At 50.1% G+C, this 27,546-nt stretch overlaps 2 protein-coding genes across 6 annotated transcripts; one reads left to right on the top strand and one right to left on the bottom strand.

Annotated features, from left to right (window-relative positions):
- Nucleotides 1-2,768: 2,768 nt before the first annotated feature.
- On the top strand, nucleotides 2,769-12,507 carry ZNF500 (zinc finger protein 500). The gene is made up of 6 exons (XM_008141768.3): nucleotides 2,769-3,013; nucleotides 3,662-4,154; nucleotides 5,663-5,846; nucleotides 6,049-6,116; nucleotides 7,139-7,247; nucleotides 11,003-12,507. Exons 2-6 carry the CDS (start codon nucleotides 3,759-3,761, stop codon nucleotides 11,605-11,607), a joined length of 1,362 nt encoding a protein of 453 aa, XP_008139990.2. The 5' UTR covers nucleotides 2,769-3,013; nucleotides 3,662-3,758; the 3' UTR covers nucleotides 11,608-12,507.
- A 1,907-nt stretch (nucleotides 12,508-14,414) lies between these two features.
- On the bottom strand, nucleotides 14,415-27,505 carry DNAAF8 (dynein axonemal assembly factor 8). 5 transcript variants are annotated; one of them, XM_054714694.1, is made up of 10 exons: nucleotides 27,429-27,505; nucleotides 25,503-25,682; nucleotides 23,284-23,466; nucleotides 21,986-22,429; nucleotides 19,499-19,616; nucleotides 17,799-17,940; nucleotides 16,668-16,796; nucleotides 16,107-16,211; nucleotides 15,053-15,212; nucleotides 14,415-14,845 (listed from the first exon to the last, which is right to left on the bottom strand). In XM_054714694.1, the coding sequence occupies exons 2-9, from the start codon at nucleotides 25,629-25,631 to the stop codon at nucleotides 15,053-15,055; spliced, it is 1,410 nt and encodes a 469-aa protein (XP_054570669.1). In that variant the 5' UTR covers nucleotides 25,632-25,682; nucleotides 27,429-27,505; the 3' UTR covers nucleotides 14,415-14,845. The 5 variants fall into 5 exon arrangements, with proteins under 5 accessions (XP_054570669.1, XP_054570668.1, XP_054570667.1 ...); XM_054714693.1 differs by lacking the exon at nucleotides 27,429-27,505 and adding an exon at nucleotides 27,359-27,411; XM_054714692.1 differs by lacking the exon at nucleotides 27,429-27,505 and adding an exon at nucleotides 27,203-27,296.
- Nucleotides 27,506-27,546: the final 41 nt, after the last annotated feature.

The raw sequence follows: 27,546 nt of genomic DNA, 5'->3' as shown, positions 1-27,546 counted from the left end.
TTTTTTTTTTAATATATTTTTATTGATTTTTCACAGAGAGGAAGAGAGAGGGATAGAGAGTTAGAAACATTGATGAGCGAGAAACATGGATCAGCTGCCTCTTGCACACCCCCCCCCACTGGGGATGTGCCCGCAACCAAGGTACGTGCCCGCAACCAAGGTACGTGCCCTTGACCGGAATCGAACCTGGGACCCTTCAGTCTGCAGGCTGACGCTCTATCCACTGAGCCAAACTGGTTTCGGCTGAAACAGGATTTAAAACCATTTTAAGTCTACATTCAGAATTGGGAGTTTTCTCTTTTTTTAAAATATATTTTATTGATTTTTTACAGAGAGGAATTGAAAGGGATAGAGAGTTAGGAACATTGATGAGAGAGAAACATCAATCAGCTGCCTCCTGCACACCTCCCACTGGAGATGTGCCCGCAACCAAGGTACGTACCCTTGACCGGAATCGAACCTGGGACCCTTCAGTCCGCAGGCTGACGCTCTATCCACTGAGCCAAACCGGTTTTGGCTAGAATTGGGAGTTTTCAACTAAACATGGAGATATCTGGCTTCTGGGGAACAATCTGATTGGCTGGCAGCATGGGGTCTACATCCCCCACTGCTTCCTGTGTCCCTGACTCAGAGGCCTGTGTCAGCAGCCATCTGTCATCATGCTGGCACTGCTGTGGTGGGTGTTTTTTTGTTTGTTTGCTTGCTTGTTTTATTTTTAAGTGTGTTTTTATTGATTGAAGAGAGAGGGAGAGAAACATTGATGTGACTTGTTCAAATTATCCCTTTCCACACCCTCCTGAAGCAGACAGAATGGCAGGCCTCCTGGTTGGACTTGGGCACCAGTTCTCTACACAGCTGCATGCCTTGGTAGTCCCAGCAATACACCCATAACAAGAGGTAGTTCATTCTAAGATCCCGACTTTGCTGACAAGCGGCCTGGTGTTGTAAGGAGAAACTGAGGCACATATGGGCCTGCTTTCTCCAGGTCCCACAAGGCTGTGGGGGCCTAGGGCAGTCCAGAAACCTGACATCTGCCCTTACAGATGCCTCCCACGCAGGGAGGTGGTGGTCTACAGAAATCAGTCATGGGCAACCCAGTGTCTTGTTCTGCCTGGTGCCCTCACTATAAAAACTGGGTATCGGATGTAGGGGGACAGGGAATAAAACATGAGAATGGAGAGTCTCTAAAATTAAGGAGATTGACGCCCTGGCCGATGTGGTTGGAGCGTCCTCTCACGCACCAAAGGTTCAAGGGTTCAATTATCAGTCAGGAAACATACCCAGGTTGTGGGTTCCATCCCTGGTTAGTGCGCCTATGGGAGGCAACCGATTGATGTTTTGTTGTAATGTACCCCACGAATCACACAATGACGCCTCAAGAAGTCAAATTAAGGAGCCACATTTATTTCATAAGCCAGCGGCTACGAGGGGGCAATAGCACTCCAAATCTCGCAGCCACAAATGGCAGTAACATCAGGCTTATATAGGCAAATATCACGAAGGTATCAATTACATCTTTCGGTTTGGAATGAGGAACCTGGTTTGCAAAAAGCAGTTACCCCGATTACATCTTTAGGTTTGGAATGAGGAAACTGGTTTGCAAAAAGCAGTTACAGAAGCTAAATTGAGCAAGTTAGTTATCTACAAAGATTAATTATAGTTTTAGGTCTTGGAGTCACTGAGTCAACACATTTCCTGGAGCCACTGAAGCAATTAAAGCAATTGTGCTGTCCTGGTCTCCAGGTGCAGGGGAATGGATTTTGGAAGACCAGCAAAACCACAATCAATGGGGTATACAATTGAATAGGGTGATTTATAGAAGTTCAGGAAATCAAAATAACTTCTCTATTATTTTAGCAAGCAAACAATCACAGAAGCCAGAGCAACAGGGTTAAAAATTATACAGCAGTTTTTACCTGAGATGATTGCTACCATGTTTCAGTCTCTCTCTCTCTCTCTCTCTCTCTCTCTCTCTCTCTCTCTCTCTCTCTCATCAATGAAAGAAAACACATATCCTCGCATGAGGATTTTAAAAAATTAAATTAAGGGGTTGAACTAGGATAGATGTCTGGCTTCCAGCCTCACTGAACTTCTCTGTGCCTCTGATTTTTCATCTATGAAATAGGGGTAACACTACCTACCTCCTAGGGTTGTTTCAAAGAGGAATCTCTCTATATAAAAGGCTAATATGCAAAGTGTCCCCTCGGGAGTTCGATCACTCGATATGACTTGCGCTGACCACCAGGGGGTGGTGCGAAACAAAGGAAAGCCCGAAGGCTCTGACCAGTCCTGATCACCGGCCAGGCCTAGGGACCCTACCTGTGTATGAATTTCGTGCACCAGGCATCTAGTCGGGTTAATAATAGGAAAGCCCTTAGAATAGAGCCTGGTACGTACAAAGTACTATATAAGTAAAAAAGTAACTTTTCAAGGTCCCCTCCACAGTGGGAGGGTAGGTATGGAAGGGAGACGGGGAAATGGCCCAGATGCGGAACCTCCAAGCACCAGCGTGTACTCACTGAAGGTGCAGGGTAGGGGGGACTAATTACCCACAATGCTTACCGCGGGCTCACCTCAGCCTCGTCCCCACACTCAGAACGGTTCGCCCGCGGTTCCAGAACTACATTATCCAAAATGCATCTTGCGGGCCCGCCTACGTGGCCTAGCCAACGCCTGACAGTCTCTCAACAAATGGCGCGAGGACTACGTAACCCACACCTCCCAAAGACCCGCCTATTCAACCTAATTACTGTTCTTGACAGCCAGCTCGGCCAATCGCTCGAGGACTACCTTACGCCCCGCCCAAAGCTTCCCGTGGACCTGCCCACACTGCCTCGTTCCCAAGCTGGACAGCTCGTTCAGCCAATGGCCTGCGCCGGTCTGCTGCGTTCAGCGGTTGGGGTCCTCTGCCTCCCCACCCGCGACCCAAGCCAGCCAGCCCGGCGATCCCCCAGCGCCCGCGTTCCCGCTCCCGTCCCGCGCACCGAACATTCCAGGGTCCACAGCGGAGCGGGTGAGTTCGAGGGCGCGGGGTCCCGACTCTAACTGCCATCCCGCGGCCCGCTCCAGCACCCTGGTCTGTGCTCCGGCCTCGGCCACCGCTCACTTTCCGAGATCTGGGCAGTCCGCCCGGAGTCCCACCCTCCCAGGGCCCTGGAGCCGGAGGGCCCCCCGTGGTGACTGTCCACTCGGGGTACCCAACGGGGCTCGTGGAGGGACTTACTCACCGCGCCCGAATCCCGAGTCAGGTTGAGACAGAATCTGCGTCCTCCTGGGCAGAGGGGACTCTGGTTCCCACCATATTTCCAAAGGGGCCCCATCCAAAGGGGTCAACTGGAATGTAATGAAAACTCAGAGTTTCTCGGCCTCTGACCGGTTCCAGGCACTGCGCTAAACTTCCCAAACATCCCGTGTAGTTCCCTCAGCAACCTGTGAGTGGACGATTTCACCATCTTTTCTTTTCAAATGAGGAAACTCAGGCCCAGAGAGCAGTTTGCCCCGGAACTAGCAGGGAGTTAGTAGCAGAGATAAGTTGATCTATTTCAACCCTTGCTTTTTGCCAAAGAGGGTGAGTTAGTTCTGGACCCAACGCAGGGGCTTATGGGTGCAGACGCTTATCCAGCCCCAGTGCACCCCAAATGATGTTATCTTCTGTCCACAGATTCCTGAAAAAACAGCTACCTAGTGGCTGGCCAGGGGTATAGGGAGAGACGGATTTGATCCGTGAGGCCTGAGAAGGAGCAAGGCCCACTGGGAACATGGCGACTGCCCGGGGCCTCCAGCCCCCATCACCCCTGGAGGAGGATGAGATCCTGATTGTGAAGGTGGAGGAGGACTTCCACTGGGAAGAGGAGCCCTCCCCGAAGATGGAAGACCCCAGCCCTGAGACCTTCCGCCAGCTCTTCCGGCTCTTCTGCTACCAGGAGGTGGCCGGCCCTCGGGAGGCCCTGAGCCGCCTCTGGGAGCTCTGCTGCCGCTGGCTGCGGCCGGAGCTGCGCACCAAGGAGCAGATCCTGGAGCTGCTGGTGCTGGAGCAGTTCCTGATGGTGCTGCCCCGGGAGATCCAGGCCCGGGTGCGGGAGCGGCAGCCCGAGAGTGGTGAGGAGGCCGTGGTCCTCGTGGAAGGGCTTCAGCGGGAGCCCAGGAAACAGAGGGTGAGGTGGGGGGCATTCTGGCCCTGAGGTGAGGAAAGGGGCTCTGTGTCCTCAGGGCCCTGCTGCTGGGGTCTGCGTTTGGAGATTCCTTGGGTTCTGGGGCTGTGGCCAGCTGGGGTCATTGGGAGAACCAGACGTTTTGAATGGAAGAAGGCAGCTATAAAGTTTCTCATCCTTGGCCAAGGGGTATCCACCTGTTGATTAACCACATCTAGCTCCACTAGCCCTTTCTAAGCGAGTGTGGCCTTGGGAGTTGAAGAGATCCCAGCAGAGGGAGGTGCTCATGGCTGGTGGGTGCCCTGATTAGCGTCCCCAGATGTTCCCCAATCTCTCTAGAGCTGCGTTGTCCAACAGCCCCATGTGACTTTTAAAATTAAGTAAAATTAAAAATGTAATTTCTAAGTCACACCAGCCACATTTCAAGTGCCCAGTCGTCACACGTGACTAGTGACTGCCGTATGGACAGTGTGGCTATAGGACACTTCCATCATCGTGGGAAGTTCTATAGACAGCGTAACTCTAGAGCACATGCCACCTCCTCCTAACCAGATTTGGGGAGTGGGAAGTCTCTCACAAATTTCTCCTGCTTTTAGTCACTAAACTCTGAAAAAAAATTAAAAAGCCACTTGGCCTTTTTAAATTCTTTTTTCAGTGCCATGCCCAGATTAGATGTTTGGCAAATGCTGACAGGTCCCTTTCTTCCTGTGGCAGTGCCATTGCCCACACACTGCTGTTCCCTGGCATCCAGCAGGACAGACACATTCCCCCAAAACCTGACCACCATGTGAGCTGAGTGCAGTAAGCAAATCCTGCAGTCATGGTGACTAATAAGAATTCGGATGCCCTTCCAACCCCTCCAGCCTGGTTCTGGGGGTTCCTGCATGGCTTCCCTCTGTCACTGTGTACCCTGGAATCTCTAGGACTGTCTCCTGTCAGAGGTGTGGGATGTTGGATGAGAGGAAGCCTGAGATGGGTTCCCCAGCTGTCTTAGCAGTTCCCTGGGGAATGTTTCTTATCTCAAGTGCTATTGCAGAGCTCAGTAAACTGCGACTCAAGTTTGTTCAATTCACCTTCTCTGGAATAGGAATTAGATTATCCCAGAGCACCTATAAATGATTTCAAAAAAGGTAGCAAATGCAGTAATGCCAACTTCCAAAATGAGATTTGATACAGGGCCCTTCTGGCCCAGGGTTTGTTGAGAGCACCAAGAAACAAGGGTAAGAGTGTGACAGTGACACCGATGCAGTGTGACAGGGAGAGACTGCAGTCTCATTCAGGAGCAGACCAGGCCTCCTTGTGTCCAAGCCAGGAACCTGACCTCTTCCCAGCTCACATTCTCCCTGGCTGTTGCTGGAGGTAGGGCTGTGTGTGGCATGTGAAGGGCCAAGAGCGCAATGATGAGGCCGCCTTGGTGGTGAGGGTGGCCAGGGGTGCCCAACAAGGGGTTGGAGACCTTATGGGTCTCCCCCTGACCTGGGAGCTGGTTGGCGCTCTCCATCTGTGTGCAGGGCCCGGAGGTACTCTCTGACCATGCAGTGCCCCACCAGATGGGGGAACAGTCTTTGAAACGTCAGGCAGAGGCCCAGCCAAAGGAGTTGTCCCTGGAGGAAGGAGTTCGGGACTCCAGCCAGCAGCCCCCAGCCCAGCTAAGCCGCAGACAAAAAAGAAACCATGAACTCTGGCCAGAGAGGGGTGAGTAGCCACCCTCAAGGTAGCAGCCCTATAGGAGAGGGAGGCAAAGGGAAAAGAGTGTTGGGAAGGTTGAGGCCTGTGTGCATGTGCCTCCTGGTGGGGAGCTGAGCACAGGTGGGGAGCTGCTGGACCTGTGCTGGCCTTTATTGCTGTGCCCACAGGTGGGCTATGTGGACTTCACTGGTGACTGCTCTTTCCCCAGGCCCAGTCACCTCCCAGCACCAGGAGATGGCAGCGCCAGCCACATCCTTCCTTGCAGCCTGGTCCCAGGTGAGCGGGTATCCCTGGTCTGCAGCATCCCTATGGAGACACTTCTCTCCCATGACCAGGACTGTGGGTTTCTGAGGCACTCTCCCCTGAAATGACCTGTGCCTTCTAGGAGGTGTCGTGCTCTTTCTCAGATGCCACCTGTGTATTCGGTGTGTTTGTAGGAGTCTGGGGTCCAATGGTGAGCTTGGGCAATCACTCAAACTCAACTGGGTGTTAGAATCTCTTGGGACTCTAGGTAAAAATAAAGATTCCTCTCCCAGCCATGGCCTGGAATAGTCTTTTATGCTTGTTTAAATAAAAGTTTATTGAAATATTCATATACATACATTTCATCTATTTAAAGTATACAATGTTTAGTATATTTACAGGGTTATGCAATCACCACAATCAATTTTAGAACATTTTCACCACCTGCCCAAAATTCCCCACACCCTTTAGTGATCACTCCCCATTGCCTCTCCCCCTGCCCCCAGCAACCACTGATGCTCTTTCTGTTTCTGGATTTGTCTCTTCTGGATCTTGTAAGCTTGGGTTTTATTTTTGTTATTTATTTACTTTTGCTTGAGTTTTAATCATGTTCCCCAGGTCAGTTGGTGCTAGATTTGGGAACCACTGGCTTAGAGCCATCCTGAAATCCTCAAGTCACCCCGTTTGGGTCCGAGGGTTGGCTTGAGTTGAGGTAGGGCATGCTAACCTGTGTCGCCAAGGAGTATGGGCCCCAGTGGCTGAGCACACAGTGGATCCTGCTGCTCCGCACAGCAAATCTGTCCACCCTGTACTGCCCTGCAGCAACAGGACAGAGCATGATGGCAATAGTGTTGTCCCAAAGAGCAGGATCCTGCCGTGTCTGTGAGCTGAGGTTGGGAGGAGAGGTGTATGACAGCATGTGGAGAGGGAAAGTGTGGGGAGGGAAAAAGTGGTGGGAGGTAAGCAGGACCCACCATTGTGCCGTGAGTGGAAGGGAAAGGTCAGCTCACCAGGCTGGCCCAGCCTGTAGGACTGAGTGGGCTGTGTCCTTTCAGGTACCAGTGACCTTGGAGGACATGGCCATGTACCTGTCCCAGGAGGAGTGGGGGTGTCTGGACCCAGCTCAGCAGGACCGAAGTTGGGACATGATGCCAGAGAGTGAAGGTAACATGTGGGGAGACCCTGGCTGCTACCCATTAGAAACCATGATGTCTGGTGTGGGCCAGTCCTAGGAGGCGGAGGCTCTTTGCCTCATGTTGGATGTAGCTGGCCTGGCATCCCCCAGGTGTGTTGCCTTCAGGACCCAAGACCCAGGCCACCTCCCCGCTCACACCTTCCCTGGCTCCCTACTGCCTACAGGAGCCAGTCTAGCAGTTCTCAAACTGTAGTGGCCTGAGGAATCATGGGAAGCATGTTAGAAATAGGAATTCACCAGCCCCATGCCCAGGTATTGGTTTAGTAGGCCAGGTGTGCTCTCTGTCAATTTTGCTTGGTATCTAGCTGCATACAGCCTGCAAGCCAGGTTTGCTGGTGTCTTGTCAGTGGCCCAGCTGTAGTGGGGACAGTGTGGTGGCTCACCCACATCCCAGGCAGATGCCCAGAGCTGTCCTGAGTTCCTTCTTTCACTCCTGCACCCATACAATTGGTCCAGTTTCCCTTCAGCCTCTGTGCTGCCCTCAGCCCCCATGGGCAGAGCTGTTCCTGGCAAGGCCTTGGCCATCAATGGCCTCTCCTTACCAGCGCCCCGGCTCCCCACTCAACACTGTCTCTTCTCTTTCTGCTTGTCTTGTCTTGCCACTTATTCCCTAAAATGTTTTCTAAAGGAGTTGAGATGCTGCTTTGTATTAGTTCTGCAGAGAAACAGAGCTAACAGGATGTGTATATATAAAGAGATTTATTTTTTTAAATATATTTTTATTGATTTTAGAGAGGGAGAGAGAGATAGAAACATCAATGATGAAAGAGAATCATTGATCGGCTGCCTCCTGCACGCCCCCTACTGGGGGTCAAGCCCACAACCCCAGGCATGTGCCCTTGACTGGAATCGAACCTGGGAACCCTTCAGTCCGCAGGCCGATGCTCTATCCATTGAGTCAAACCGGCTAGGGCTAAAGAGATTTATTTTAAGGAATTGACTCACATGATTGTGGAGGCTGGCAAGTCCAAAATCTGTATGGCAAGGCAGCAGGCTGGAAATTCAGGCAAGATTTCTATGCCGCAGTCTTAAGGCAGAATTCCTTCTCTGGAAAACCTCAGGATTTGCTCTTAAGGCCTTCACCTGGTTAGATGAGGCCCACCTCCAGTGCGGAGGGTGATCTGCTTTAAGTCAGTTGATTTGTAAATGTTAATCACATCTACATAACACCTCCAACAGCGGTATCTACATTGGCATTTAAACCAACAACATAGCCATAATCATTACATACTTTCCTTTATATCCTAATTTTTTTCAAACTAAGAATCTGTGAAATGAATGAAAATGAACCTTTCCACTGCCTCATAGAAGGAGAACACTAATTTTCTGTGCACACTGTTGCTGGACTATTGCTCTATGCTCTCTGTTCCATATCTGTCTCCCACTTAGTTGTAATCCTTGGCCTCTTAGTCTCTGTTGTGATAAAACTCCAGACTCCTCCAGGGTGTCAGGGTTTCCACTCCTAGAGCCAGTGAAAGCCTTGAGCCCTGTTTCCTCACTTCCTCTCTCTCAGAGGAAACAGTCCGCACAGAAGCAAAACCTCTGTCTTTCAGAGCATTTCACTTTTCTATAGATTCTTCTGATGCCCCTTTGCCCTCACGAGGAAAGGATTTGCAGTCTCATGGTTCTAATACAGCCCACACTCACATCCTCCCCTCTCTCTTCCTGTAAGCAGGACTCCCCACTCCCAGGCCCCATCGGACTGCCTGGCAGGGGTGAGGAGGCCTGCAGGACCCAGCTCTTGCTGCCTTGCGACCTAGGGATGTCTCTGGTGGTGCCAGCTCAGGTGGCAAGGGGGCGGGGTCAGCAAGAAGGAAACGGAAGTCCCAGGTTAGCTTCTGTCCTCTCCTGGGGTTTAAACCATGGTGATTGTGTTTGTGTAGTTCAAGCCAAGGACTTAGAGGAGTCAGCAGACCTTTTTCTGTAAAGGGACAAACAATAAATTGTTCAGGTTTGTGGGCCATACAGTCTCTGCCATCTTGGCATGAAAGCAGCCACAAAAGAACAGAAAACTTTATTTATAGAGATAGGCACTGCCTTTGGGTCCAGATGTGCTGACCCCTGCCCAAGGGAAAAGCAAGGGGAGATAGTGACCTTGAGAAAGGTTTGGGGCTCTGCTTTAAGTCAGTTGATTTGTAAATGTTAATCACATCTACATAACACCTCCAACAGCGGTATCTACAGTGGAGATGGAGAGTCATACCAGATCATTCTGGGACCATATACTGCCCGCAGGAGCAAAAGTGAAACTAGTTCCCAAGGGAGAAAGGAGGGCAAGGAGCCAGGCCAAGCGTGAGCTGGATCAGAGAGTCCCCGAGTGTCACCCTGTCAGCACTTACTCTCTTGAACCTACACCTGGGGATGGATTGCTGGGTCATGTGACTATGTAACCTTTTGAAGAACTGCCAGTTTCAATTCCTTTTTAAAAATTCTCACAACAGCTCTAACCAGTTTGGCTCAGTGGATAGAGCGTTGGCCTGTGGACCAAAGGGTCCTGGGTTCGATTCCGGTCAAAGGCACATACCTCAGTTGTAGGTTCCTCCCTGGCCTGGGCCCTGGTCAGGGCTCGTGCAGGAGGCAACCAATCGATGTGTTCTCTCTGTCTTTTCCTCTCTCTTCCATGCTCCCTAAAAATCAATGGGAAAAATATCCTCAGGTGAGGATTAACAAAACAAAAAACAATCTCACACCAGACCAGTGAGGTGGTTACATCTTAATGGTACACATGTGAGGATTGAGGCTCAGTAAATGTGAACTGAAGCCCATGTTTGGCTTCTGGGTCTTAGAGTGGACATATCTCAGGGTGACAGAGGTTCTGTCCCTCCTTGTTGGTTCAGTGTGCCCCCACTGTGAGCTTTTCAGGGGGGTCTGCTTGAAGACATCTGCTCCCCAGCTCCCCAAACCCCCAGCCCCAATGTCCCAGCATGCCTCATGCTCAAGGTCCCCCAGGTGGAGTTTGCCTTATGTCTTAGACAAGGAAGCAGAATAAAGCACTTGACCAAAGTCACACAACCTGGAGGGATAGAGCCAAGGTCCGTTCCAGGATCCTTTTATTCTGTGCTGTGTCACCACGGTGGTCACTCTTGTACTTGGGTCTGCAGAGGGTTCAGGGGCTGCCCCCAAGTACATGAGCGGGAGGCTGAGGGTCTGGGTCACCAGGCCTTTTCCTTCTTTAAACAGAACAACCTAGAGCAGGGCCTCTCTCCCTGCGCACTGTGGGGCCATCTGTGTACCAGAGGCTATACATCAGCATCCTTGGCCTCCACCCACTAGATGCCAGTTGCAACACTCCAGGCCCTAGACATAACAACCAAGATGTCTCCAGACATTGTTAAGTGTTGCCTGAGGTGCACCACTGCCCCTGGCCTAGAGGTTAGGAGCCCAGACTCCAGAGACAGACTACTGGGCCTCTTAACTTACCAGCTAAGTGACTCTGGTAAGTTCCCTAACTTCCCTGTGCCTCAGTTTCCTTGTCCATAAAATGGGACAGTAACAGCACCCACCTCATGGGCATTACAAGGATTAAACAAGTTGCTGTGTGTTTATAACAGCCTCTGGCCGTGGTGTTAGCACCTCACGTCAGGGTCTGGCTGACATGCTTGTGTTTTGAGGGGGATTTGAAGAGCATTGCTCTCCATTTTCCTCAGAAGGGCTGCCCACTCAGCCTTTGCCTTCTTATCAGAAGCTCCCCTCCTCCTAAGGAACTCTGCTTTTTCTGTCTCAGGCCTCGGAATGCAGTTTAAGGATGGAGAGGACACACAGATGAGAACAGAATGGGACCGAGTGCTGTCGGCTCGGTGCAGGGGCCCCAGTCCCCCATTCCCAGGTCACAAGCTGGCCCCTGTCAGGGGGTTGACCAAATCTGAGCAACTTCTGGAAAGAGGGGGGCCCTGCAGGGTGGCAAAGCCATACACGTGCCCCGAATGCGGCAAAGGCTTTAGCAAGACGTCCCACTTGACCAAGCACCAGCGCACGCACACCGGGGAGCGACCGTACCAGTGTCCCGTGTGTGGGAAGGGCTTCAGCGACCGCTCCAACTTCAGCACCCACCAGCGGGTCCACACGGGCGAGAAGCCCTACCAGTGTGCCGAGTGTGGGAAGCGCTTCAGCCAGAGCTCCAGCCTGGTCATCCACCGCCGGACACACACCGGGGAGCGGCCTTATGTGTGTGCCGAGTGTGGGAAACGCTTCAGCAACAGCTCACACTTCAGCGCCCACCGCAGGACGCACACAGGCGAGAAGCCCTACACATGCCCAGCCTGTGGCCAGGGCTTCCGCCGGGGCACCGACCTCCACAAACACCAGAGGACCCACAATGGGGAGAAATAACCACATAGCTACATCAAGGGGGTGTAGCCATTACCCAGACCCTCCAGGCTCCAGGAGTTCCCAGGGGCCAAAGCCTGACTACCATGCACAGTTCCTGAAGCTGCTAGAGCCAGAAACGCTGACCTTAAGGCATCTTCATATGGACTCAGCTCCCCTGGGCCTGGTGTGAGGACACAGCAGGGGACATTTCAGGTGGAATGCTGGGCACAGGGCCAGCTGTATAAATGACCACACATTGGCTGGCTCACAACAACAGGAATTAATCCTGTCAGTCCAGGTGGCCACAAGTCCAAAGTCCAGGTGTCTACAGCACTGGTGTCTTCTGGAGGCTCTGGTAGAGAACTCCTGTGCCTCTTCCTCTTCCAATGTGGCCCACAGACCCTGCGGCCTTCTCCCTGTGTCTGTCCCCTCCTCTTCTAAGGATATAGTGATTGTATTTACTGGTCCCCCTGAATGACCTCATCTTAACTAATTACATCTACTAGTACAATGTCCCTGTTTCCAAATAAGGTCACATTCTGAGGTTCTGGTTGGACTAGAATTTGAGGGACACTTTTTAACCACTGCAGGGGAAGCTGCAATGGCTGCAGTGGCTTATGGCATTACATACTCCAGCCTTCCCCTCCAACCTTGCTACACTTTCTAAATGTAGGTGATGGGGGCTTTTCCTACATTCCAGTGGTGTCAACAAGGAAATGGGGTGCCTGACTGGTGTGGCTAAGTGGTTGAGCGTTGACCTATGAACCAGGAGGCCTCGATTCGATTCCCAGTCAGGGCACATGCCCAGGTGTGGGCTCGATCCCCCAGTAGGAGTCGTGCAAGAGGCAGCCAATCAATTATTCTCATCATTTATGTTTCTCTCTCCCTCTCCCTTTCTGAAATCAATAAAAATAAATTTTTAAAAAAGGCAATGGGGTGAGTTGGGTGTTACCTTTGAAGATCCACAGTTTCCTAGGATGGATGCCTGACTCCATCTCTAGACCTCCCCAACCCATGAGGAAGCCTGGGGATTTGACTGGCCTTGCTATCCTCCCAGGTAAGGGTCCAGGGCTGCCTCTGCGCCAGCCCCAAGTGACCATGTTCCAGGATACAGGCCAGTCTTGGTTGCCCTACTTTGAGGTAGACATGCCTCTTTATATCCACGGTCTCCTGAGTGGCTGAGGGAAGAGGTGTAGAGTCCTTGTCCAGTTTAGTCATCTGGAGTCATGGGGCAGCTGCTGAAATCACTGGGTTCTAGAATATTTTATCCAGAAGTGTGACTGTTCCTTATTGCTGGGTGGCATTGGCCTTCATGCCAGTTCTTGACGCTCCACTGTTTTGTCACTCAATTGCTGTATATATTTTCACCTTTCTACACAACTCAGGTTCCAGGGCATGTGACCGGTTCTCCCTTAATACATTATGTGGGTCCTCCTCCCAGCCCCATTGTGCTCTGTTCTGCGTATTCACTGGAGAATGGGGCCGCCTAGTTTAAAGATTGTTTTCACCTTCTAGGCCAGCTTCCAGAGCTCTCGTAGGACAAGTATACCCAGCCAGATCTAGCTGGTCCAACACTGCCGACAACCCGCCCCCCACATACACACAGCCAAGAGCCCCAGCTCACTTCTCAGGTCCCGCCTGGTGCTGGAGGAGGCTGTCCTCTTCCTGGTGTGATAGCTGGGCCCATCAAGTGCCTGTTCCATGATATGCTCTCTTGCAGTGCTATGATGTAGGACTTTTCATTAGTCTCCTTTTATAGATGGGAAAACTGAAGCCATGAGAGCTCTAAGAACCTTAGCCAAGTGGCAGAACAGGCTTTCAATCCAGGTCTAAACTCCCACCGCCTCATCCTCCCAGTTTACTTTGACAGAGAATAATTCAAAGTTGAACTTGGAACAAAGTTTCTTTTCTATCACTGCAAAACATCCTAAATGAACTTACTGGCATTAAAAGGGGTAGAGATGGGGGAAATGGGGTTAAAGGGAAAAAATGGCCTTTGCTCTTGACAGCTAGGCTGGCAGCACAGGTGGAGGTGTGCAGCACTGAGGCTGCCCTGTCCTGTGTGTGCCCCAGAACTGAGGGTGTGCCAACTAACCCCAAGTGACAGCAGCATGCCCGTTCTCTGCAGGAACGTCTTCCTGGGGGTTCTATGGCTTTGCAGAAGCCCCTGTTGCATCTGGCTTCTAATGAAAATGCCCTTCATTGTTGCGAGTGGGGGCTGGTTGTGGGAACCCTGTGGCCAGGTCAAGTAGTGTCTGTGGCTCTGATCTTGACTTCCTGTGGCTGGCTGAGGCCCTGCAGGGCCTCTCTTGCCTGGTGCAGAGCAGAATGGGAAGAGACCCTTGCGCACCCTCAGCAAATGGCAGCCAACTGTGACCCTAGCTGAGTGCTAGAACATGCACCCAAATGCCAAGGACCCTGCTGGACCACCCCCGTCCACAGCATGGGAAGACCCCAGATGATTTTTCGGCTCTACCCATGGGGCAGGTGCGGGGAGGGGTGGGGGGTGAGAGACTGACGAGCAAAATCTTGGAAACAAGTTGGGGAGGGAACAGAGGTGCCACGTATCAGGGCTTCAGCCTGTTATGAAGGGACTATGAAAATGAGGGGGGGGGGTAATGCTTGCAAAGAAACAGGGTGAAAGACGGGAGTGCCTCCTGTGGGCCCTCAGCTCCTGCTGGCTATCCACAAGGATACCTTGTGAAATGAGGACAGTTTCGGGTGTTAGAGCATTCAGTATTCTCTCTGTATTTAAAGGCCAACTTCACCTTTAGTTTGGAATAACCTTAGAACCTCTATGTGCCTTTGTGTCTTAAAGAAAAAAGAGAAATTTCAAGAGTTCATTTAATGTGTGTATGGTGTGGTAAGTACACAAACTAGCGAGTATCCAGGGACCCAGAAAATCAGGCTAAATACTCTTTCAAGACCCTTTCCACCCTGAAAGTCTCTAAGTATGTTTTACAGTTTTTAAAAAGACCTTGTATGATGAAAATAACAGATGTACATTAATGGAAAAAATGCAGAAATGGACAAAGATGTAAAGGCTCGCAGTTCCACGATCAGAACAAAACCATTGTCTTCATGGGTTTTCCTTCCATGCCCTCTCAGAGGATTAGGGTCACCTGTGTTGTCTTCATGCTGTACAATGTATAAGTGCTGGGATCTCTGCTGTAAATGCATAAAAATATTCTGACCAAATTCTAACAGAGGGCTAGATGACGGATCCAGTCTGAGAGGCCCTGCACTGCAAAAGCACCTGCTAATGGAAACAGGAGAGTGAAGGGACCATCAGGCCTAGGTGTGCTGACTTTGTCAACCCATCCCAATAACCTCCTAAGATCCAGTCCCAGAGGCATTTACAGTTGGCCCCGAGGAGATACCAGGACCTCTCTGGCTATCCCTGGCCCAAGAGGGTCCCCCAGGGCCCCAGGACTTCCTCCTGAGTGGCCAGGGCATTCTGCCTTACTCAGAGTGTTACATGTTGCTTCCTCCCAGTCCCAGATCCAGCTGTATCTTCAGGAGCCTTCTGGCTGCTAGGAACCTTGTTGGCAGGCCACTGGGGCTGAGCCATCCCCTTCCGAAAAGCCCTGAGCTGCTGGAGAAGCTGACTTTTCCCAGTACAGTCCCTGTAACACAAGAGAACCACCTCAGTCAATGCCAAGTGGAGGCCAAACCTCCCAATGCTTTGCCACTGAAACGGCACACACAAAAGCCAGCGCTTCCAGAAGCATGTTCCCCAGTTCTCAACATGTACATAAACGATTGCAGCTTCCCGCCCTCGCTGAGTCACAACTCATGTCCTCATGTTAAACATGGCTGGGATGAAGCCCATGTGTCCTTTCTCAACCCAAATTTTTCTTTTCTTTTTTTTTTTTCAATTTTTTAAATTAAGGTATTATACGTGTACATATTCAACCCAAATTTTTCTTCCCTTTTTTCCTATAATGCTTGATCATGGACCAGAGTATGGGAAAAGTTTCATTAGACTGACATTCTCAAAGGATAGGATCAGCAAGCTTTCCAATTCCAAAAATGGACACTGCTATAGCATGATTGTAACTTGCCAATGACCACAGTGCCCCCCCCCCCCGAAGGAGACTTCCCCCCAACCCCCTCCCCTGCCCAAAGGAGACTTGCGCCTTCTCTAAATTTTGACATTTCACATCTTAATTCATCCAGGCCTTTCATCACTTTACTCCATCTCTGTACTTTCTCTTCACTTCCACTGCCATCACCAATTGGGGGTGAAATCAATTGGGGAGCTGTTTTTCAGAGCAGGCTAAGGCATCCTTGGTGTTGAATGGGAACAACTATCAGGTTGAGATGATACTGGGTCCCAGGTGGGCTCCCAAGACTACCTTCCCCACCTCCCAGACCCTCCCCACCTCCCCAGACCCTTTTGTGCTGGCTTGGGTGCAACACATTGAGCTGAAAGCACAAACATTAAATGTGCCAGGCCAAGGGCTTGTGTGGAAAGCAACAGGGAGCAGCCCCAGGCAGCAGGAGCCCATAGTGGTTACCGTAGCCCCGCTGGGCCTTGCCAGTCTCTCCGAGCAGCTGTCTCCTCTTCCCCTGCCTCCTCACTGTCAGAGGAGCTGGTGCTGGAGCTGGAGCCGGAGCTGGGGCTGGGGCAGAGGAAACAAGGGTTCTCTAGATGTGCCCCAATCCACCCTGGCCAGGCCAGGCTCCTACCAGGACTTGGAGTGCCCAGGCCTCTCTGATAACCCAAGGCAGGAGGGTGGGAACGCCAGCCAAAGCCCAGCCAACCCAAACCAAAGGGCCACTGGGCTTCCAGCCAGGCGGTAAAGGGAAGCTCCCAGGGCGATGTACCCCACCTAGACTGTTTGCTTAGACCTAGAAAGGTTGTGTCTGCCTCTGCTTCCTCCCTCTCTGCTGGGAGAACCTCCTGAGGACCAAGTGGGACTGTTGGCTCCTGGCTAAGAGCACTTCTCAACTGAGCAGTGCTCCCAGGACTTGCCCGTGCCCAAGACTTTCCATCCCTCGAAGTCCCTGTTCCCCTCTAGGCCAATGTGTCATCCAGAGCAGTGGGTTTGCTGCAGGGCTGTCATTGCTCTCTGTACCTTTCCAATGACCCCTGGTTTGATGGCTCTGTGGGCCTCAGGTCGATGAAGGTGGTGGGAGGCTCCGCTGGGTTCCTTAGCCGACGCTGACTCAGCTCGGCCTGGAAGCCCAGCTCCGTCAAAGCACATCTGAGATGAGAAGAGCAGGGGTGCTGAGTCCCTTCTCGGTGATTACAGGGGACCTGTTGCTGGGCTACTGGCTGCCACTGACTGAGCGCCCACTGTGTGTGGGGCACTGAGGAGGGCCTATCAATGAATTATTTTACTCTTCAGAACAACCCTTAAGATTTAGGCCAGTGCCATCCAATAGAACTTTCCAGTGCCATCCAATAGAACTTTTTGTGATGATTGAGATGTCCTGTATCTGTGCTTTCCATCATGGTAGCCACTTGTTGCAATTTACATTTAGGCTAACTAAAATTAAATTAATACAATAAAATTAAAAATTCAGCACAGGCCATGTTTCAAGGGTTCAGTAACCACATGTGGCCAGTGGCTACAACTGAACAGTGCAGGTCGACATTTCTGTTGACACTTCGGATTGCCAGGGACAGAAACCACTCCAACTAACTCAAGCGAAAAGGGAATCATTGGCTTTCAGATTCTTAAAAAGAGTGGAACAACCAAAGTGTGGGAAGGGCAGGGATACACCTGGGCCCTGTCCTCAACTCTGCTCCTCCCCACCCCCAGCTTTAGTATTTTTCACCACAACTGGCCTTTCTCCTCCCTCTCACCTCTACCCAGATACCAGGGTAAAAATTCCCAAGGAAAGGCTCTAATTGGCCTCGTTGGGGTCAGCTATTCAGGGCTGGCCCAATTAACAGTGGCCAGAAGACCAGGGCCCTATGCCCCTGGAAGACCATGTGGATGGTGAAGGGAGGGTTTTCCATGTTGTGGGAGAAAGAGAGGTGCTTTGGAGCTGAGTCCCAGCTTTGCTACATATGACCTGGGTAAGTCAACATCTCTAAGCCTCAGTTTCCCCATCTATGAAATGGAGATAATAGTAGCACCTACTTGATCAGATTTTTTAGATGAAATTAGAAATATATATCAAGTGCCCCATCCACAATAGGCTGCAAGGCTGGGGCCAGTTCTAAAGAGGACAGGGCCATGACTGGCAAGAAGTCCCACCTGCTTCTGACCTCCAGCTGCTCATTGTCCGGGGGCATGTCAGCAGGCATCTTCCAGGCAGAGGAAGAGGCTCTGAATTGCGTGGCACACAGGAGAGTGAGCTGTTCCATGAGCCTGTCCTGGGCACTGGGCTCGGCATGACCTGACCAGAGAGTAAGGGATGCTGACTAATGGGGCCTGGGAGGCCCGGCCCCACCCCTTTGGTATCCCACCTCCACCCAGCAGGGCTGGGGGAGTGGTATCTTCAGCAGCAGGGAGACAACTCTTAGGGGTGACTTCTTAACACTTTATCCCACTCCCTAGTTCCACTTGTGTTCACTTTAAAAAAATAGCAATTGGATTATCCTCTGTAGATTTTTTTCACTGAATATATTACATCTTTCCAAGTTAATGTATACAGACTAACACTGCAGATTGTTCTGTGGTTTAACAGACTTAGCTAGACTCCTATTAAATACTGATACTAAATATGGGTTGCTTTCAATTTTTCACAATTGTAAACAAACAGCAACAGAGATGAACATCCTTAAATACACATCTTTACCCACCTATGTGAGTATGTGTTAGGATAGACTTTAGAAGTGGAATTGCTTGATCAAAGGCTTATATGCCTTTTAAATAGAAAACATTCTGCCACATTGTCCTCAAAATAGGGGTACTAATTATAGCCCCCACTCTCACCCCACCTTATAGGGTTTTCCACAGCCTGTTAACAGGGGTTAAATTACAAACAAAACCTTGTTAAAAACAGCACAGGGTTATCAGCCCCAGAACCTTCACTCTGAACTGGAGGCCTAACTGAATGTCCTGGCTTCTTTACCTCAGACCTGCACCCACTTACCTTTACGGGCCAGGCCTGGAGGGAATAGGGAGCTTTTGTTTTATTTACAGAACTAGAGGCCCAGTGCACAAAAATTTGTGCACTCGGGGGTCCCTCAGCCCAGCCTGTGCCCTTTTGCGGTCCAGGACCCCTCAGGGGATGTCCACCTGCCAGCTTAGGTCTGCTCCCCTGGGGATCAGGCCTAAGCTGGCAGTCAGACATCCCTCTGGCAGCCTGGGAGCCCTCGGGGGAATGTCCAACTGCAGTTTAGGCCTGCTCCCTTGCAGCCACCTCTGCGGAAGTGGGGGCGCCGGGACTGCCATGGCTGGCTTGGCAGCACAGGCTCGCTGCCTCCTCCCCCACTGGTCCTTCCACCATCTGGTCTAATTAGCATATTAGTTCTTATTATATAGGATTGCCCAGAGCACTGACAGTAATCAACATCCCTGGCTTTCTTTTGTAAACAGGGAGGCAGTAGAAGCAGGATTGTGTTTAGAAGCTGGCCAAAGAAGAGCCAAAGACAGGATTACTTTCCACCCAGAGGGAAAGAGAGGAAGGCTTCAGGAGGTGGGTAGGAGGAAAAGGTAAAGGTCAAGGGCAGGGACCAATTCTGCAGGGCTCCCTCTCGTATCCCTAGGGCCTGGTCTATGCCTGGCACATAGCAGGCAGTCACACATATAGTGAATGAATGAGTGAGTATATAAATGAAGTCTTTCAAGGACTGACACCTGAATGTTCAAGACAGTGAGGGCTGAGCAGCAGAGAGGACTTGGTGGGATGCAAGGCTGACTGTACCCAGCCCATGAACCCATTTTATTGAGAGGCCCTGGAAGGAGCTACTTGTGGAGATGCCCTTGGGCCCTGGTGTTTAAGGTCAGACCTGGGCCCTGGAGGTGATCAGCTGCCCACCACACTCCTCTAGGTGCTCCATCTCCCCGGTCGTCTTCTTGTCCAGCTAGACTCTGAAGGATGTGATCCAAATCCCACTCTTCAAGTTGCTGAAATGATTTAAAGTGGACATTACAAGGCTGCCGCAGGATGCCAGGAGCAACAGAGGCTGGCATGGGATGTCCCAGAGCAGGAATCAGGATTTGGAGGCATGCCCACATTTGCAGATGGGGCTTACTCATCCACCCTGTGTGGGTTGCAGAATGAAGCACCAGGGATCTGCACCTCTTTCCTGTGCCTTTTTGTTTTGTTTTTTTTACAGAGAGGAAGGGAGAGGGATAGAAAGTTAGGAAAATTGATGAGAGAGAAACATCGATCAGCTGCCTCCTGCACACTCCCCACTGGGGATGTGCCCACAACCAAGGTACATGCCCTTGACTGGAATCGAACCTGGGACCCTTCAGTCCGCAGGCTGACGCTCTATCCACTGAGCCAAACCAGTTAGGGTTCCTATGCCTTTTTGGTTAATACTTCTGTGTCTGGCACAAAGGTATATTTTGACCTGGAGAAAACCCAGTGTCTTTTTAAAATTTTGTAGGTTCATACAGGTTTAAAACACTGGAAGGTTAAAAAGTTTTGCTCTTAAGAAACAGATTGTGCCCAGCCAGCGTTGCTCAGTGGTTGAGCATTGACCTATAAACCAGGAGGTCATGGTTCAATTCCTGGTCAGGGCACATGCCTGGGTTGCAAGCTCAGTCCCCAGTGTGGAGTGTGCAGGAGGCAGCCAATCAATGATTCTCTCTCATCATTGATGTTCCTATCTCTCTCTTGTTCCCTTCCTCTCTGAAATCAATAAAAAATATATTTTTAAAAAAGAAACAGATAATTCTAGGCAAGTGCTGAAAACTGGAGACTTGAAAAAGAATGCTGTGGAGGCAGAGTTGGTGTGACCAGAGGAGGGAAATTAAGCAGGAATTAATGTTTGTTATGTATGACCTTGCAGCTCCTTGCAGCCCTGTAGGTGAGTGAAAAGAAAAATGTTTAGGAGTGAACAGAAAGAATGGAATTTATAAGAATGGAATTTATAAGAATGGAATTTGTGGAAATGACTTCCATGAACACCTTGATGCCAGTTTTCTCTAAAGCTGTTAAGAAAATTATTCAAATTTGTAAATAAGGCAAAAAAGAGAATTGAATGACCTTTCAATGTCATGCTGGAGCTTTTCTAAGAAGCTCACCTTCCTAGGGGAGGTTGGTTTGCAACAATTGATCAGGTCCCACCTGTTTTACCACTTTGTAAAACTGAGAAAGTGCAATGGTTTTTTTTTTCTGTCCAGTAAAGAAGATAGCTCCAAAGACATCAGTTCGGTTGCCGGGTAGGATGTTGACTGATTTTGCACTTAATGTAGCAATTTTATCTCAGCATTCAATTCTTTTCTTCCAATGTCTTACAAAATCCTAGTTTCTTATAATCTCTTTGAACTGCTTTTGTCATCCTGCTTGTCCCGCATTCATGAGCTAAGTCTAATGTTAACAGGTGTTCACTATTTGTACGAGAATGGGAGCATTAATGTTTGAGAATTATGCTTTGACAGAGTCTGTTCTCTATGTTTTTTTTTAAAAAATATTTTATTATTTATCTGTTTTTCAACATCATTTTTAAAAAATCCTCACCTGAGGGTATTTTTCCATTGATTTTTAAAAATATATTTAATTGATTTTTTACAGAGAAGAAGGAAGAGGGATACAGAGTCAGAAACATCAATGAGAGAGAAGCATCGATCAGCTGCCTCCTGCACACCCACTACTGGGATGTGCCCGCAACCAAGGTACATGCCCTTGACCGGAATTGAACCTGGGACCCTTGAGTCCACAGGCCAACACCCTACCCACTGAGCCAAATCAGCTGGGGCTCTGTTCTCTATCTTATATGCAGTTGTATGTCTTTATAAACATGCTTGGGATTAGCACTTTTTTTTTTTTTTAAAGAAGGCTGGAGTCTCCTTATTCTTCCTTGTTTTTGTTAACTCTGCCTGAGGATGGTCTGTAGCCAGCACTGCACAAACCCTGAGACAGGTATGACAGCCTGTCTGCCGTGGACAGGGGACCATGGGCCTAAGGTCGCTGCTGTAAAATGACTGTTGGTGCCCCTCCCAAATTCATATGTTGAAATCCTAACCCCCAAAGTGATGGGGTTTGGAGGTGATGCCTTTGGGAGGTGCCTAGGTCTTGAGGGGGGAGCCTCATGAATGGAACTAGTGTCCTCATAAAAGAGCCCCAAATCCCTTCCATCAAGTGAGGACAAAGTGAGAAGAGGGCAGGCCCTCACCAGACACAGAATGTGCCGGTGCCTAGATCTGGGGATTTCGTTATAGCAGCTCCCACAGATTAAGGCAGGTGTGATGGGCCAGCCCTCAAGTTGGCCTGTGACCAGTACAGGTCACACCCTGAGGATGCACAGGGCAAGGGAGTTGCCTACCTGGAGGGAGAGCACTGGCAGGCCTTCCCGGGGCCCCTGTGGTGGCGTCCCTGGTCTCGGACCTGTGGATGCAGATTCACAGGGTGTCTCCTTCACTTGACTGTGGTCACTGCAGGCGGGGTCCCTGGCACCCCAGGTGACTTTATGAAGTAGGTCTCTCTCGATCATCTTCCTTCTCTCTTTTCGGAGGGCTCTCCGGTTTGCAGAGTCTGAGCCCTTCTGAACACTGGGGACAGCATTTGGGTCCATCCTCAGGTCTTCTCCTGGGAGAAGGTCACCTTCCCCAAGGTCACCTTCCTGCCATGTGGGGGTCTCCTCAGGCATCCTAAGAGAGCTGCTCTCACCACCGCTCTCCAAGGGCTGGCCAGGGTCCTTCCCTTCCTTCATCCTTACATTCCATTCACCCCAGGGCTCTGCTGAGAACTCCACAGGTGCCACAAGTGGCTGTTGAGAAAACAGGTGACCTCAGTTAGCAGCCTCAAAAACATATTTTAGGGAAGTTTTTTTTTTTTTAATTATAGCATGTCTGTAACAAACTTTGCCATGTTAAATATTTTTAAATGTAAAGTTCAGTGGCATTAAATACATTCATAATGCAGTGCAACCATCACCATTGTCCATTTCCTAGGCTCTTTCATTCCACACCCCTTCCCCCCAAAAAAACCAGAAACTCTACTCCACTCGACCAGCCCCTGGTAAACTCTAATCTACGTTCTGTCTCCATAAACTTGCCTATTCTAGGTATGTTAATGAAGTAGAACCATATACTGTCTGTTCTTTTGTGCCCTTTCACTTAGCTCAGTTTCCAAGGTTTATCATGCTGTAGCATGTGTCAGTACTGTATTCCTTTTAGTGGACTGAATAATGTTCCACTGTATGGCTAGACCACATTTTATCCCTTTTGTTTGTTGATGGACATGTGGGTTGCTTCAACCTTTGGCCACTATAAACAGGCTACATAGCTATTAAGCGGTGGACAAGATAAAACCCAAGCCCTTTGATTCTAGAGCAAGCCCATGGCTTGACCCCTATAAATTGGTACAGACTTTTCCATCTTGAATTTTTTAAAAAATCATCCAGAAGAATTGCTGAAGTAATAGAAATGAAGAAAAACCCTGGTCTTAAGTGTGCTGAGCTCCTGGCATTGTACTATGTACAAGACTGGTAGATGTTTGGTGTCTGAACTCCTTGGGTTGTACCTGGAGAAAGGCCTGGGTGTGCAGAGATGCTGGACCAGGGGTTTTGACCTCTTTGACCCACACTGCTGTTAGAATCCAGTGAGAGCCATGGACACTTACTCCCACACCCTGTTCTGCCAGCCGGTTCCCTGGAGCCTGCATTCCACTGACCTCAGGAGGAGACCTGTTGGCCGGAGCAACCCAGGCCCCATCAGGGTCTTCAGCCAGCTCCTCTGACAAGTCTGGAATCAAGGTGGTTTGATTTCGCTGGTAGATGAACAGCTCCTCTTCTCCGCAGTCTGACTGTGGACCGACAAGACAGCTCAGGGATTACCTGGCAGGGGGGCCAGGAGGGCCTTGCCCCATTTACCCCATTCTGCCCTGCCTCGGAGGGACAGCAGGGGCAATCAGTTCTCTCCCAAAGGGCCTTGCCCAGTGCTGGTTCCTGTTGCTGATTTAGAAAAGTAAGCTCAGCAGCACCACCTCGTGGAAGTGAGATCCTGAGTTCCCAGTTCTGCACATACCTGCCATCCTTGACATTGCACACAGCAGGTGCTTAGTTAATGTCTGGTGTGAATGAATTGGGTACCGAAGTGGTAGCTAAAAGAGCAGAGTCCAGCTTTTCCCCTCCCCATGACTTGAACCATCTTTTAATGACCTAAAGCCTTCATTTGTCGCCTCTAAGGTAGGGTGGGGGAGGCCCACCTCACAGGAGTATTCTGAAGATGAGAGCAAATGAGATTGAAGATGTGAAAAGGCACTGGGGTTGCATTATCTACTCCCTATTAGCCTCGCTGTGCACTGGAAGACCTCTGGGGTCGAAGCTGTGTCATTTTCATCTTTGCAGGTGCCACAGGTAGGACCCAAATTTGGTTTGTTACTTCTAAAACCTTTCTCTACACACCCAGCTCCAACCTGTGTATTTGACATCCACTGCTGAGCTCCCACCTGGTGCATCGCCCACTTTGCTCTGCTTGTGGGGTCGCTGTCACATCTTACATGTGTTCACATGCCTAATTTCCACTACATAAGAAGATGGTACAACTCACTTAAACCTAAATTCAGAGTCACTTTTGCCACCCAACATTCTCTTAGTAGGTAGAAACTAGAAGCACAATTAGCATCATGGTGAAGCAAGGCCCACCACAGTGTATAACGTTACAAAGGCCTCCTGGTCCTTGAAGAGGCTGAGTAGGCTCCTTAAATGTTTGTTGAATGAATGCATGTGATCAACCAGAAAAGTACTATGGCCTGGCCAGTGTGACTCAGTGGTTGAGTGTCGACCCATGAACCAGGAGGTCACAGTTTAACTCCTGGTCAGGGCACATGTCCAGTAGCGGGCTCAATCTCCAGTGGGGGGCATGCAGGAGGCAGCCGATCTATGATTCTCTCTCATCATTGATGTTTCTATCTCTCTCTCCCTCTCCCTTCCTCTCTCTGAAGTCAATAAAAACATATTTTTAAAAAGAAAATTACTATGTATTATACATTCACCATGTCCCAAGCACTGTGCTCAAAATTTAATTATTTAATCCTTACAACAATTTACAATGTGGAGCCTTGGTCCTTAACTCTTACATGATGTACCTCTGTTTATCACCATCTTCTATAAAGCAAACGGAGGTGTTCACCAGGGTAAGAAAAACACTAGGATGAAGCCTTGGCTGGTGGCTCAGTTGGTGAAGCATCTTACTGAGCAGCAAAAGGCTGCGGGTTCTGGGCACATACAGGAGGCAGCCAATTAATGTTTCTGTCGCATATCAATGTTTTTCTCATATCGATTTTTCTCTTTCCCCCTTCTTCTCTCTCTTAAAATCAATAAATATGCCCTTGGATGAGGATTAAAAAAATACCCTAGGATATGGGTGGCTTTGTTAACTCTATTAGTTGAGCGCCCATTCTGGGCCAGGCACTTTACATACAGAATCCCAAATTTGTACCAGTGATAACTGCCCACAGGCTACATGGTAAGTTAGCTACTGAGTGGGGATGGGGACCCAGGTCTGCTTGATGCTGATGTTCCTGCTATCCTTCTCTGCTGAGGTGCTTTCTCAACTCTCTGTTGAGCCAGAACTTGGCTAGAACCACCACTGAGGGTGGCTACCATTTCAGTGCACTGTGATAAGCCCTCAGAGGAATTCTCCAGTTGTCCTTTGGGGTCACTAGTAAGACCCAGGAGGATGCTGAGCACCAATAAATATATTCAGAGAACAAAAACAGTGATGATGAATGCAGAGCTAATAAGCTCCATCGCCATCCATGCGTCAGCATCGCATTTGTCATAGGAGAGGAAGAGCAATCAGGGCCTAAGATGACATGGGAAGAAGGTACGTACTTACCAAAGAGGAATCCGAGTCCAGAGACGGAAGCTGCTCCCTGACAGCCTCCAGAATGGCCTCCCAGGGTCCCATCTGGGAGGCCCGTGGAGAGGGCAGTGAGGGCTCCACATCTTTGTCTTGGGATGCCATGGGGGTCTGGGCTCAGAGGAAGTTTCTCAGTGTGCCATCATCCAAGGAACCCTATAGAGGATGCAGGATAAGGTGACAGGATCCAGGGACCAGGGGTCAAGAGCTGGGGGGGGGAGGGACGGGACAGGGGTGCCTTTTCAAAGAATCTACCACTTTGTGGGGGATGAAAACTGACTCACAGACTCCTACCCCATTTCCCTTCTGGTTCTGCAGGTTCCTGTTACTGAGTGCGAGGCACTATGCCCTGCACTGTGTGTGTGTGTGTGTGTGTGTGTGTGCAGTGCAGTGCAGTATGGAGATCGAAGATATATGTATATGAATATATAGTGATATATGATAATATATAGATATTGATATATAATTATGTACACAAGTATATGATATATACAATGATACATGTATATACATGATATATGTAAACTATATATATATATATCATATAACATAGATACTATATACCATTATCTATATTTCATAGGTTCAGATAAGTTATATTGTTTGTATATGGGAAAGAGAATTTGCTATCAAAATTAGAGGGGATTTTAGGCCCCACTAACTTTTACTGCTCCCTTACAAAGGAATAGACTAGAGTCCCCAGCATATATATATTTTTTGAGTCATCACTCAATTTAACCCTCATACCAAGGCACTGAAGCAGCCCCCCCTTTTGTATCCCAGTTTAAAAGGAAAAGGTCCAACCCCTCATGGGTCAAAGGGGCTTTAGGAATGTAGGGTGATGTACTTCCGAGACAGTGCCTGGAAAATCCTTGCAGCCTGAGGCAGCTGTGCCTATAAAATGGGAAGAGAACACTCCTGCTCCAGCCCTAGCTGGCTACTACTCTGCATCAAGGCTCCCATCAGTGTAGCAGCAGTGGGGCTTCTTGCTTTTTCTGTGCTTATAGGAGTGGGGACAGGAGTTTGGTGCACCCAGAACTGGAAACTGCAGAGTGTGGACGCATGTAGTACATACATCATGGGATGTTCTCTGGCTGCAGGGCAGATCAGAGGACAACAGGTGAAGGGGACTGACTACCAGAGACTGATAAGTTCTTTAGGTGGACAAGGCAATGAAGGGAAAGGGGAAGGCACTGGGCTGCAGGAGAACGTGTAGTGTGCCAGAGGAGTGAAAATTGCCCAATAAGTTTGGGGTGGAAAGGTGTCAATTGCTGGACTTTGCGAAAAAAAAAAACAAACACGGACCAGATCCTAAAGGGTCCTGAACGCCAAGCGGAGGAGCTTGGCTTATCCAGCAGATGAGGGTTAGACCATGCTACACAAACTGGCATCCCAAGTTTCCTCGGAATCCTGACTCTGAATCCACGTCCGTTTCTTGGCTGCAGCCCGTTAGCCCCGCCCAAAGTCCCACCCTTGTCATCCCCACTACTGGGCGGGTGGTTGTCATGACAACTAGACGCCAACGGCCTCCCCGGTCAGGCTTTTAAATGCTAAAGCTCGGAAACCGGAAAACCCAGCGTCTGTCCTTCCACACACTCCCAACCCCTGTCTCCTCCGCGTCCCGTCCAACTCCCGACATTTATCTCTGCAGCTGCGGCAGGCCCGAGGCCCCTCACCTCAGGCCTCCGCCTCGGCCTCCCCTCCCAACGCTGTCCTGACAGGGCTATACCCAGCCTCCAGCGCGTCCCTCCGGTTGCTCTCGCCCCCTTGGGCCGCGGCGCAACTACTGAACCTTTCACCGCCTTCGGAATACCCCCTCAGGGGAGACTTACTTTATTGGACTGCCAACCGTCCCCCTCCCGACGCCCACCCCCGCCTCTTTCGGGGCTTGGCGCGTCTTGCCTCTTTTGCAATAGGATTGGTTGCTGCGGATAGTGGAGGGGCGGGGCAGGCGCACTCTCCCAGCTCATTGGTTGTAGCGGGCGTCCTACAGAGAGCCGGGCGAGCTGACGGGAAGGTC

The sequence above is a fragment of the Eptesicus fuscus genome, chromosome 4 (genome assembly GCF_027574615.1).
Source record: "Eptesicus fuscus isolate TK198812 chromosome 4, DD_ASM_mEF_20220401, whole genome shotgun sequence".
NCBI lineage: Eukaryota > Metazoa > Chordata > Mammalia > Chiroptera > Vespertilionidae > Eptesicus > Eptesicus fuscus.
The sequence above is the reverse complement of the archived record's forward strand: the minus strand, read 5'-3'. Positions and strand labels throughout refer to the sequence as shown.